The sequence below is a fragment of the Terrapene carolina genome, unplaced genomic scaffold (genome assembly GCF_002925995.2).
Source record: "Terrapene carolina triunguis isolate 2854851 unplaced genomic scaffold, T_m_triunguis-2.0 Scaffold96, whole genome shotgun sequence".
In the NCBI taxonomy this organism is placed as follows: domain Eukaryota; kingdom Metazoa; phylum Chordata; order Testudines; family Emydidae; genus Terrapene; species Terrapene triunguis.
The window spans coordinates 40,033,379-40,045,640 of record NW_020664447.1 but is presented as its reverse complement, the minus strand read 5'-3'; the positions used below and the strand labels follow the sequence as shown (position 1 = coordinate 40,045,640).

Genomic DNA, 12,262 nt, shown 5'->3' with positions numbered 1-12,262 from the left:
GCTTCTAAAGAGGGCTGTAATTCTGACTTTGGGGATAATTAGGTGGGGTAGCCAGGGCCGGCTCCAGGCACCAGCCCAGCAAGCAGGTGCTTGTGGGGGCCAAGGGGAAGGGGCAGCACGTCGGGCTCTTTGGCAGCAATTCGGCAGCGGGTCCTTCGGTCCCTATCTGAGGGAAGGACCTGCCGCCAAATTGCTGCCAAAGAAGAAAGGCACAGTGGAGCCAATCGTGATCGCGGCTTTTTTTTTTTTTTTGCTTTTTTTTTCCCGCCACTTGGGGCGGCAAAAACCCTGGAGCCGGCCCTAGGGGTAGCACATCTGAAACTTGATGATCCAATGGGAACAAGTGCCGGTGATCTTTGTCCTGAGGTCACCTTTGAACATTTAGATTTGCACAACAGTTTAACCGAGCACACTGGATTGTTGTTCGGATGGCCATTGCGAGTCATAACAGACATATTAGTGGTGTGATGTGAGGAAATCCAAGACTGAATGAGCACAAGGAGTGGTTACTGCAGCTTAGGTGTTAAGTAGATTGGTGAATAACTAAAGAAAACTTTATAAGTCCTGTAATGGAGAAGCCATAAAGTTTTCCAGATGATTTAATTCAAACAAGGCTTGAGATGTGTATGACATATACCAATACAGTAGACGATACATTTTGTATTTTGTTCTAATAGCAGCAACACATAAAATGATGGCATTTGTCCCCAAGGAATAGGCTGCTCTGCTTCCAACTCCACAGTGCTGCCGCTGACTCTTCCTGTTCTCTATTATGTTTCTGTGCAGCCAATTCTGCATGAATATTTCTCAGGTTTAAACAGAATATACTTTACTGAAATGCATAAAAGAGCAGCTCCAGACGGCTCTATGGGATTTAAGCAGAAAAATGGGGAAGGTGAGTGTTAATAGTGTAAGGATAAGACCACATCAGAAGCAGTGTCATTGACAGCAAGAGATATAATTTGATACAGCTAGCTTTGAGCAAAGTGATAGAAATGGTCATCCATGCCACATGTCGTATCTTGCTGAGAAATGATAGACCGTAATAAAGAATACACCATATTAATCCCTGCTGTAACACCTTTGAGTTCAGTGGCCCAGTGAGTAATTATTACAAGTAATGTTTGTTTGTTCATTCCAGTGACGATGATGCCTACCGGCTTTTTAACTTGGATGTCTATGGGCACAAGATCCATGACAAAATGGGCATTTATGGTTCAGTGCCCTTTCTGTTAGCACATAAACCTAACAGAACTTCTGGGATCTTCTGGCTGAATTCCTCAGAAACTCTAGTGGAGATTAATACAAAAGCTGTAATGGAGGTGAGAGATGCATGGTATTGTGCCCAGGAGTTCAATAAGAAATTAAAATACTCCTGCACAGGGCAATCTGATAGTGTAACTTCATGGTCACTTTTTGCCTCAGTGAATCAGGAATTGTAACTCTCTTTTCTCTCCCTCCTCATTTATTTTAGTGAACTTTAGACATGATCACAAGGATGCATTTTTTAGAAGACAAGATGCAGGAATCACATAATAAATTTCATATGAGAAAAGAAAATTTTGAAGTATTTCAAATCCTGCAAGAAAAATCCACAAAAATAAATATCCAACACAATCAAGTGCAGAAAACATATTGAGCATTTTTTAAGCTAGGATTTATCAAACCATGGAATTTAGAAGTTCTTGGTATTTTTCCCCTCCCCAGTACTTCATGTGACTATATTGTTGATATTCAGGGAACAAGGATATAGCTGTGATTTCATATCCAACATTAATTTTGCATATTAAAATGAGACAGTAAAATAAAATATTGCATTATCATGGTCAAAAATACACTATTTAGATTAAATTATATAAAAAATCAGAGAGAAATATTGAGGTCTGGACAATCAATGGAGAGATTGTAAAATTAATCTTTGGTAGAAAGAGGGCTTCAGATTCTACTTTCTGTTTCTTTCAAAGCATGTACCATCCAGATCCCCTCCAGACATAACTAAGCAGAGAGTGGTGCCTCAAACTGATGTGCGCTGGATGTCAGAAAGTGGAATAATTGATGTTTTCCTCCTAATGGGACCCACCCCTTTTGATATCTTCAAGCAATATGCACAATTGACAGGTATTATCTTGTATCAGTGAAGAAACAGCATTGTACATTCATCACTGAGGTTCCCTGTCATCACCTAAATAATGGGGAACAATTACCTGCTGGACATATTGTATCAAAAAGGGGACTAATGTTTACTTATCTCATTGAATGCAGTAGGACAGCCATTCCCAAAATGTAGTTCACAGAGCACTTACTGGTGTTCTGTGGAGAGATGGCTTTCATCTTTGTTTTCAGCAGCATCTACAGGTGTTCAGGCTTGGCCTCTAAAAGTAGCTGGAAATGTGAAGCCAATCTATTTGTTACTACTTGAGGCTGCTCTTTCATGAGGGAAGAGAGGAAACAGGAGAAAATCCTAGCGAGTGGCGCTACCAAGCACCAGTGGGAGAAAGGAATGAAGCAACTGGATAGTACCTGTAAGGGAGCAGGAAGAGGAGATGGTAGCTGGCCAGTGAGTCCATGAGAGAAGATAGCAAAGTGACAGGAAAGCAAGTGCAGGGCGATAGGAGAAGAAAGAGGCCAGGTGGCAAAGAGTCATGGGCAAGGGGAGACAGAAGAGCAAAAGTGCAGACAGTGTGACTAACTTTTTTATAAAGGAAAAATTACCTACTACACTATAGGCAGTGTTGTTGTAGCCATGTTGGTGCCTGGATATTAGAGAGACAAGATGAATGAGGTAATATGTTTTATTGGAACAACTTCAGTTGGTGGAAAAAGAGCTTTGTGAGGTAAGCTCAAAAGCTTGGTGAAAGAGACAACAGAAGTTGGTCCAATAAAAGGTATAACCTCACCCACCTTGTCTTACTACATTTAAGACAGTTAAGAGCACACAAACTTTCCTAATGTTACTTTTCCACATAAGCAATTGCCACGGGGATATTATTGGATCATGAATAGGAGGAGAAGTGGTCCATTTGGTCATGAATGGAGGGCAAATAGTTTACAAGACTGTCTCTCAAAACTGAGGCCCACACTATGAAAAAGTTTCAAAAAAATCTGACACTCTGGTCTCGCTGTATTGTTGCACCTAAGGAACCGGTTTTATTTTCTATTACTAAGCAAATATTAGTTTCTGCTCAAGTGCTAGAGTAAGGGGAATTACAAATCATTCTTGAGGTGTACTGGTAGGAAGATTACAATGGCCTTCTCCACTAAGCCTGATCTTGTTAGTTATTCATGTTAATGAAAATTAAATTCACCCTCAATATTTTTAAAACATCAACAAAAATTTTAGCAAGGAGAGTAATAATGATCACTAGAATAACACTGCATTATTATGCCATCCTGTAACAGTCGTTTTCTCACCCATATCATATAATAATTACAGCAGCTTCTGCTAAAGTTAAGCCTGTCCATAATTTTTGTTATGATCTTAGTTTCTGGTGTTACAAACTCAAAATGTGAAAATTGTGCTCTGGACTGAACCTTAGGTAATTATGCTTCAGTTTCAAACAGTTGCATATGATTTCAGCCATGCCACTCCCATTGACTTTTCCAAAATTTCAAGGTAACCTGAAGGGCAATACCATTATTATGCTTATTGGCTTAGTTTCTAACTTCATATCTGTTCCTAGGCACTCAAGCCCTGCCTCCACTCTTCTCCTTGGGTTACCACCAATGCCGCTGGAACTATGAGGATGAGCAGGATGTAAAGACAGTAGACACTGGCTTTGATGAGCATGACATCCCCTATGATGTTATATGGCTGGACATAGAGCACACAGAAGGCAAGAGGTACTTCACCTGGGACAAGAAAAAATTCCAGCACCCCAAAAGGATGCAGGAACTGCTCAAGAGGAAAAAACGCAAGGTACATTATACAGAGGAAGGAAGGAAAATGTCATAGTACAGCATAATCTAGGGAGGCCCTAAATACTTGAGCAAACATATCTCATTCCATGTCCCCACCAGCAGTTACTAGTGGCTGTGGTGGGTCAGTTCTTACTCGTGTTTTGCTTAGTTAGCATAAGGCGGAGGACAAAGCTTTCTTGGTCTAGGCTCCACCTATGTGAAACTCCATCTTACAGGAGGTTTCACTGCAGTCCTTGTTGGCTGCATTTAGGTCATAAAGGAAGGTCTGTTTATTTCAAAGGGGTGACCTTTACCCATTGTTAAGCCCCCTTCTCTGTTTTTGCTTTTCTTTTTTATATTGACAATCCATTTTCTCCCCTATCTATGTTAATTGGGAATTGTTCCTTCTTGTTTGGTGGGATTGGTTGCCTAAGGGCTACTGCGTTTGCCCTTGTATCAGATCCTTTGGCTGTAGTTAGTAGTGTATTCAGGTTGGTTAATCTTTATTTCTGCTTTTATTGTATAGTCCTTAGCTGTATGGACTTATAAATGTATTATATATACACAAGTGCAGAATCTAGAGAATATGTAACCAACTAATGAACTCATACAATAGTTGATCTCAGCCAAAAACCAATGATTATTGGAGCAATGTTAAAGTAGTGAAGTCATAGTAAGTTACATAGTAGCACCTCTTCTGACCATGGAATTAATGGCTGCAGAAGGCAACTAAGCAAAATACAATGGTCAATTTTTTTACAAGGTCAGGAAAATTTTATAACTGATATTTATTATGCATGTTAAGATATGAGTGTGACGTTCCCCAAAGTACAATCCAGCTCACAAGATAGCTGTGCCCCCTTAATGCTCCAGTGTGGTGTACACTGTGCGCTGCTTTGCTGTATGAGTTGCCACTCTGCCCACTCACCCAGCCTCTAGTATGCGGCTCACCCCCAGACAACTACCAGAGTTTTATGCCCAGCCACTCTTACATATAGAATGACACTCGTTTATCTCTAGTCCCAGTGTTGCACCCCAGAAATGTGCGTCTTACACTGCTCAAGACCCCCTTGGACAGTGCAAGCTCTTAAGTTAATCATTTTATCAAAGAAAATGAATATGCACCGGCCCTTGCTAATCTGAGTAGATTCCCCAAACTCTTCAGCCAAAAACACACTGGTTTAGATAAAACATTAAAATGGAAAGATGGGTTTTAAGTGATTACTAGTGGGGTTGGCATTGAAGATCAGAATTGGTTACAAAAAGAAATAAAAGATAAAAACTGCAAGCTGTTTCCTAAACTTTACCAAAGCTAAATTTGAAGCAAACAGTTTTTCTCACCCCGCTGGATGTTGCAGGCAGTTCAGTTCTTAGTACACAGGCTGGTTTCCTTTTCCAGCCTGGGATCAATCTTCCCCAGTTCCAAGTCTTACAATCAGTCTTGTTTTAGTAAAGATGGAAGAGAAGAGAGGTGGCCAGGGGCCTTTGTTCCCTCTTTTTATATTGTGACCGGGTGCCTGGATGGGCTACACTGAGAATGCTATAGTCAGGGCAGACTGCAAGGAATAGGGCAGACAATCTCCCAAACTGGTGGTTTATTCTATAATTAGATTCACCAAGCCAGTAACAAAACAGTTTCTGCAATATCACACTGGTTACCAAGAAGCCTGAGAGAGCCTGGCTGGGAGTCAGCAGTGACCCGCTCTCTGCCTGGGCTCGGCTGCTGAACATGCAGAGGGGAGATACAGGGAGAGAAGGACAAAGCCCCTCTCTGCCCCTGCCCCCCCCCAGCAGGTAATGTGGGGCAGGGAGAGCGTGGTGGCCCCAGGCTGGGAGGAGGGTAGGGGGGTCACTGGGCAGAGGAGACATGTGGGACAGTCATATGCAATGTTCCCTCAAAATTCCCTCAAAATTCATTCTACATGAATGGGAAAAATTAGTTATGTGCACCAACATGGAGATAATGTGTGGTGGGGGTGGGGCCGAGGGGTCTGGCATGTGGGAGGGGGCTCAGGACTGGGGCAGAGGCTTGGGGTGCAGGGGCTGAGGCCTCTGGCTGGGTGTGCGGGCTCTGGGGTGAGGCCGGGGATGAGGGGTTTGAGGTGCAGGATGCCCTGGGGCTGCGGTGGGGAGAGAGGACTCCCCCCAGCCCTCTCCCTGCTGCAGCAGCTCCAGGGCTGGGAGAGTTAAGTGTGTGGCTCTTGGTGGCCTCCTGCGTGTCTATGCAAGCGCGCACCTTGGAGGGAACTTAGGTCACATGTCCTCCCCTTTAGATTGTGCCCCCTCCCCCCCCCCAGTATGGGGAGGCAGGAGTCCTCTATGGTCTCTTTTTAAGTTATGGATCATACCCAACTTGACCAGTCAGTCAGTTTCACATGTATCTTGACCCTTTTTACTGGAAAAGTTCTTGCTGTGTCATGAGGTCAGGCAACTCCATTGCCTTTGTGCTGTGCACTCAGATTTCCATATGAATTGCAAATTCTTGCTTGCACCTTCAGTATGCATGCAGGTATCTCTGGGGATGACATGCCAGTCCTTTGTTTATAGTTCTTTTGTTATTTCTAAAGAGCTAGATTGTGGGCATTCCCCAGACTCACAACATGTTTCAGTAGCAAACATATAGCAAAATCTCATAACTCCATATGCAGTGTTGATACACACATTTTAACAGGGCAATAATATTCAGCAGACTATAACTTTTCCCAATGATACCTCACAAGGCATACTTTGTACAAGATTGATCATAATAAGTGGTGACCATAATAGCATATGCTGTCACAATGTGTAATGTGGCAGGGCACTTCTTCCATCTCACCAAGCTTAGTGCTTCCCCCTCAGATGATGGTGGGATCTGAAGTAAATCAGCCCCACTCTGGGGAGTGTTGGGCTTCCCATTCTGGGTTTATTTGTCAATATTTTCAAGGCAGGCCCAAGGAGTACTCCTCTACCAAACAAAAGAAACAAATTCACAACACAAAATATAGGGGGAATACCTTTTCTTACCCCCTCTTGAAGGGGGTGGTGTTGCCTTGTTATTGGCCACCAGGGTGTCCATCCTTCTCCTAAATAGGCAGTCAGTTTGGTGGTTTCCGCTGGAGGTAGAAGAGCACCCTCTCACCCTGGAGAAGCCTTTTTCCCTGATACCATTAATCCTGCAGCAGCTTGTCTCTCCTCCCTCTCTCCCACCAGGAGAGGGGTTTTTAAATGTCCAGGTTTCCTTAGTTGACCTCTTTTCAGTTTGTAGGCAAAAGGGCCTTTTTCATTCTAGGGCTAATAGCCCTGCCTTCCATCACTCCGATTGCAGCGGTCCAGCCTGACTTTGTCACGGTAATTAAATGTTATGGTTTAGGGAAGAAACTAGTCGCCACAACAGTCAGGGAGAAATTTATTTTCCCACCTCATCAATTGTGTAATGTTGTATTATATTGGTTTTAGGGGAGGTTACTTTCTTTTGAAGCATATGATATAGTACTGACCCTTATTTCAGGTAGACAAGCATGCACTGCTACTTGTCTTGTGAAATCAGCTAGTTTACATATGTATAGTAAGTATGCACAAGGGCCAGTAACTCCTTTTTCAAAAATGTGACTGCCCGTGCCTTAACCTGAATCAGGACTGAGCTCTTTCTGTAATATGCTGAACAGTTGATGCTAATGGATTCTTCTCATCTCTTATGCTGGCAGCTTGTCGTCATTATAGATCCTCACATTAAGGTTGATCCCATGTACACCCTATACTCTCAGGCCAAAAAGAAGGGGTATTTTGTGAAGAATAGGACAGGCCAAGACTTTGAGGGCATCTGTTGGCCAGGTAAGAAAACCCACTGCTTATAGTCTATACATTAGAATTTGTTTATTTGTAATGTGTAGCAGAATAACGTGAGTCAAAAGTGGATAGTCATGTGGATAGGACTAGCATCTCAAAAGGAAAAAAAAATGTTGGTGTAATTCTTGGATATTCATGATTCCTAGTCTTATAGTTCTTTTGACAATTCTAATGCATCTCCTAGTCTTCCCAGCTCTAATTCCTCTACCATTAGTTCTATTATCTCTGCATACATGGGCGCTGACTCTGTGGGTGCTCCAAAAATAGTGGGTGCTCAGCACCCACTGGCAGCCCCCCCCCCGCCCCATCAGCTCCATCACCTCCTGCCCACCAGCGGCCCTGCTGATCAGCTCCTCCCCCTCCCTCCCAGTGCCTCCCACCTGCCATGGATCAGCTGTTCAGCAGCGTGCAGGAGGCACTGGGGAAAAGGGGGAGGAGCTAGGGTGGGGCACGCTCAGGGGAGGGGGTAGAATGGGGCAGGGCAGGGGCAGAGGGGGTGGGAAGAGGCGGGGGTCCTGGGGGAAAGGGTGGAGTGGGGAAAGGGCCTGGGGCGGAGCGGGGGTTAAGCACCCCCTGGCAACTTAGAAAGACAATGCCTCTGTCTGCATATAATCTAGGTGCATGGCACCATAAAGTTACTGAACTTGTGCAAAGATCAGTACTCTAAGTTGTCACATTAAATTGTTTATAAAAGTAAACAAAAGTTGAGTCAAATAGACTGGTACAAACTGGATTGTTAAAAGAACTGTAATAAGAGGTCTTCAAGGTTCCTGCTGAAGTCACTGGTTGGTATAACAACAAGCGGAAAGATTCTAGAAATAGGAGGAATTGTTAATAGTTTAAATCACTGAACTGTGTTAATTTTAGTGAGAGGAGATTGCTATTCCTTCTTGGATTTTTAATGGTGATTGTTACAATGGGAGTAAGCCAGTGATAACATAAAACCCAAGACCACACTTCACTGTTTAATGTTGTAACAGTGAACAAGGGTTTCATTTACACTTTCTCCCTAGTGGGGCCTGAGACACCCCTTTGAAAACACTTCAAACTTCATGGAGTGGGGCTTGTATTCTTCACTGTATAGTGTGTGGCTAGAGGAATCCTTTCCACTTGAAGTTTGTGAGGCCATGCAGGGAGAGAGAGTGGCCACGGCGCTGTGAGAATGAAACAGTACCATAAAGATCTTTTTCAGCAAAGGTGGGAACAGCAAAATTGGAAAAGGGTTAGATCAGATGGAGGGGGGAAAGTCTGAGAAGGGAAAAGGGAAAGTGAGATAAGAGTTAATAGGATTTGGATACCATTAAGGTTGGCAAGCCCCAATTTTATATTTTAAAATATCCATCTAATTCCAGAAAACATGACTTTTGTAGAAGTTGCCAGTCTTAAAATTCTAGCTTCAAGCCGGACAGCCTAGCAACAAATAACAGGGAGTCATGACATGGGTGCGGCTCTGAAATAAGTATATAGATGCATTTTGTTTCATTCCTGACTATACTTGGGAGTGCCTGCACTTCCAAAACTCCACTACGCTGTTGGTGAATACAGCACTACTGGTGCATGGAGAGTAGACATCTCTGTAAACAAGGAAATATATGAGGATCAATGGGGTTCCAGCAGGGACATAAACTGACAGCAGATCAGCTGTCTGTGTACAATGTTTAATCACTGTGGCTCTATACTATGTAATGAACGTAGTACAACCATTGCAGAACACAGGTACCCACCTCCTGAGTGAGACTCCCTGTAACATCAAGGCTTTGATTCCTTCACTGGCTTTCAGTTTGCTTCTGGGTGCCATTCAAAATGCTGGTCACGATCTTTAAATGGTGTGGAACTTAGCCCACCACAACCCAAGCATAGTGGTCTTCAGATCACAGTGTAAGGTGTACTTGTTTAGTTTAGCACTTGGTTACACTTTGCTTAGGTTTTTGTTCCTGGCATTTTGGGTTATGTATTAAGGTTACAGCAAAGGCAGAAGTCTCGGTGCTACCCATTGTGGAGATCGTTGTATCAACATGTCACAGTGCTTGAATGCCAAAACAATAAATGCTATAAAAGTTAAAATAATAAATGTGATGGTCCACACCTGCAGGTTCCTCTTCTTACCTGGATTTTACCAATCCTGAAGTCCGAGAATGGTATGCAGATCAGTTTGCCTTCAAATCATATAAGGTTTGTGTTTCTTCTCTTTGGATCCTACAGAGTGTAGATGGTCATTAGACTGTAGAGGCAAATATCCTGAATATAGTGATAACCATATAGACTGCAGAAGGAGCCTCACCGTGGCCTTGTCAACACTAAGAAAAATAAGAGCCTAATTCACCACTTATGCAATTCCCCCCGTGATAGCAACAATGGAGACTTTGGTGTGGACAGGGAACAGGCATTTTACCACCATGTCATCTAATGCAGCTGTCCCATTCCCAGCTTCTCTCAATAGGAGTCCACATAGGAAACGATGTGAGAGTGCTGCCTCTGAGGAGCTCACAGTTGCTCTCAAGTCATCCTCCCCCACAATGAGTCCTTTAAGTGAGGAGAATAGTGTGGAAGTACTGGCTGTTCATAGCCTATAGTCACATCACTCCTAGCCCCTTCCAGGCTGTACTCAATATTAGACGTATGTGTCACTGAAACACTGCCCAGCTCCCAATCGTTTTTTTGTTGGAGCCCCACTTTGCAAGGGGCAGGTAAACTCATGCTTCTTACGGCCCTGCACTTCATGTCCCAAGGCAACTTTTTCTCCCCAGTTTCTTTTTCCTGTCCTTTTCTGCAGTTTTCCTCTGGGCTTTTTAATATTTTAAAATTCTCTTATGAACTTTTATGCTCCCCTGCCTCCTTCCCACCATCACTCACGAGAAGACAACATTGTGCTTGCTGTGAGGCTTGAGGCATCTATTGGTTGCACATGTATGTGCACTCGGCCCTCAGGGCCATTTCAGCTGAGTGCAGTGAGAGCTGAAAAGCTCAAATAAGCTTGTGAACTGCAACCCTGTACACATAAGCTGCTCCTGTGGCCAGATGAATTAGGGGCGGTCAGGAGAGAAGAGAGGGAAGACAGACAGCTTTCAATAAGTTGCCCTCAGCTTTGGGAGCATATTTGCAGTGCCACTGTTTTGTTGCTTCTCTTCCTGTGCATCCCCTACACTAGCACCACCCACCACTGCAGTTTGGGTAACACTGGATTAACCTAATGACTTAAATGTACCCTAAATGCTACTTTGTATCACAGGGCTCTACTGACATCCTGTTTGTATGGAATGATATGAATGAGCCTTCAGTCTTCAAAGCGGCAGAACTAACCATGCAGAGAGATGCTGTCCACCATGGCAACTGGGAGCACCGGGAGGTTCACAATCTCTATGGCTTTTACCAAGTAGGGCACCTAAAGACAAAAATCTACTGCCAGAGATACTCTGTCCTGGATGATTATGGTTTTTATTATATGTACTGTGGTAGCGCCCAGATGGTCCCATCAAGATTGGGGCCCTTGTACTAGGTGCCAGTGTTTTGGAATCAGCTTCTCCATGATAAATCAGACCTGTAACAGTGATAGCACTCATGCATATCTTTCTACTGCAACAGTGTAATGACATCAATCTATTACATATGCAAAGTTAGTATTTCTATATTTTTCCCTGTTCTAGTGTCTTCCAACAAACTGTGAGTACTTAACTAATAATAATTACTATTATTTCTAGACATATATTTCATATAGTTCCTGCCTTTAATTGTCTACAACAGGAGTGTGGTATATACTGTTTGTAATTAGGTTATCTCCTTGTCAGTTATTCTATTGCTTTGCAGCAAATGGCAACTGCAGAAGGGCTTATCAAACGTTCTGGGGGACAGAGGAGGCCATTTGTCCTCACGCGATCTTTCTTTGCCGGATCACAGAAGTATGGTAAGCATGGACAAGCTTCATGAAATCATGTTTTTCTGTAATGCTTTGTTTATTTATTTATGCATGCTAGGCCTGGTATTAGGGCTGTCAAACAATTAAAAAATAATTGCAATTAATCACAAGGTTAAAAAAAGTTGTGATTAATTGCAGTTTTAATCACACTGTTAAACAATATAGAATACCGATTTAAATTCAGCAGAGTACTCGAAGCAAATTTATTAGCTTGCCACTTTGTTTCTTTCTTTCCCCCTAATTGCAAGTATAAATTGACCTAGGGGCCTGAATTCAGTGTGTAAACTTGAAACCATGCTACTGGTGTTTCCAGGTGCAGTATGGACAGGAGACAACGTAGCAGAGTGGAGTTACTTAAAAATCTCCATTCCAATGTTGCTCACAATCAGCATTGCAGGAATTTCATTCTGTGGAGGTAAGGCGTTTAACTGGATTCTTCACTAAATGTAGGCCACCAGACTTACTGAGCTTGAGTCTCAAGATAGATTTAAACACACAACCACCAGAACAACCCACTTCTTTCCTACACTCCAATCTGTTTCAAAACAGTTTCCTATATTTAGTCCATTTACAGCTCCCAGTAGCATTCTTCTCTCCTTCCTTTGGCATATTCATCTTTGGTAGCAT

The 12,262-nt window shown here is 43.0% G+C and overlaps 1 protein-coding gene across 4 annotated transcripts in view; it reads left to right on the top strand.

Annotated features, from left to right (window-relative positions):
* GANC (glucosidase alpha, neutral C) overlaps window positions 1–12,262 on the top strand; it is a 43,090-nt gene that overhangs the window by 19,415 nt on the left and 11,413 nt on the right. For 2 of the 4 annotated variants that reach the window (XM_026651496.1, XM_026651497.1), the window contains 8 exons: window positions 1,142–1,322; window positions 1,965–2,118; window positions 3,681–3,916; window positions 7,581–7,707; window positions 9,815–9,894; window positions 10,952–11,095; window positions 11,527–11,623; window positions 11,949–12,050. In XM_026651496.1, the coding sequence (XP_026507281.1) occupies window positions 1,142–1,322; window positions 1,965–2,118; window positions 3,681–3,916; window positions 7,581–7,707; window positions 9,815–9,894; window positions 10,952–11,095; window positions 11,527–11,623; window positions 11,949–12,050 (1,121 nt within the window). Of the gene's footprint in view, window positions 1–1,141; window positions 1,323–1,964; window positions 2,119–3,680; window positions 3,917–7,580; window positions 7,708–9,814; window positions 9,895–10,951; window positions 11,096–11,526; window positions 11,624–11,948; window positions 12,051–12,262 lie in introns of those variants that run through there. The other 2 variants (XM_024197453.1, XM_026651498.1) reach the window with 2 other exon arrangements.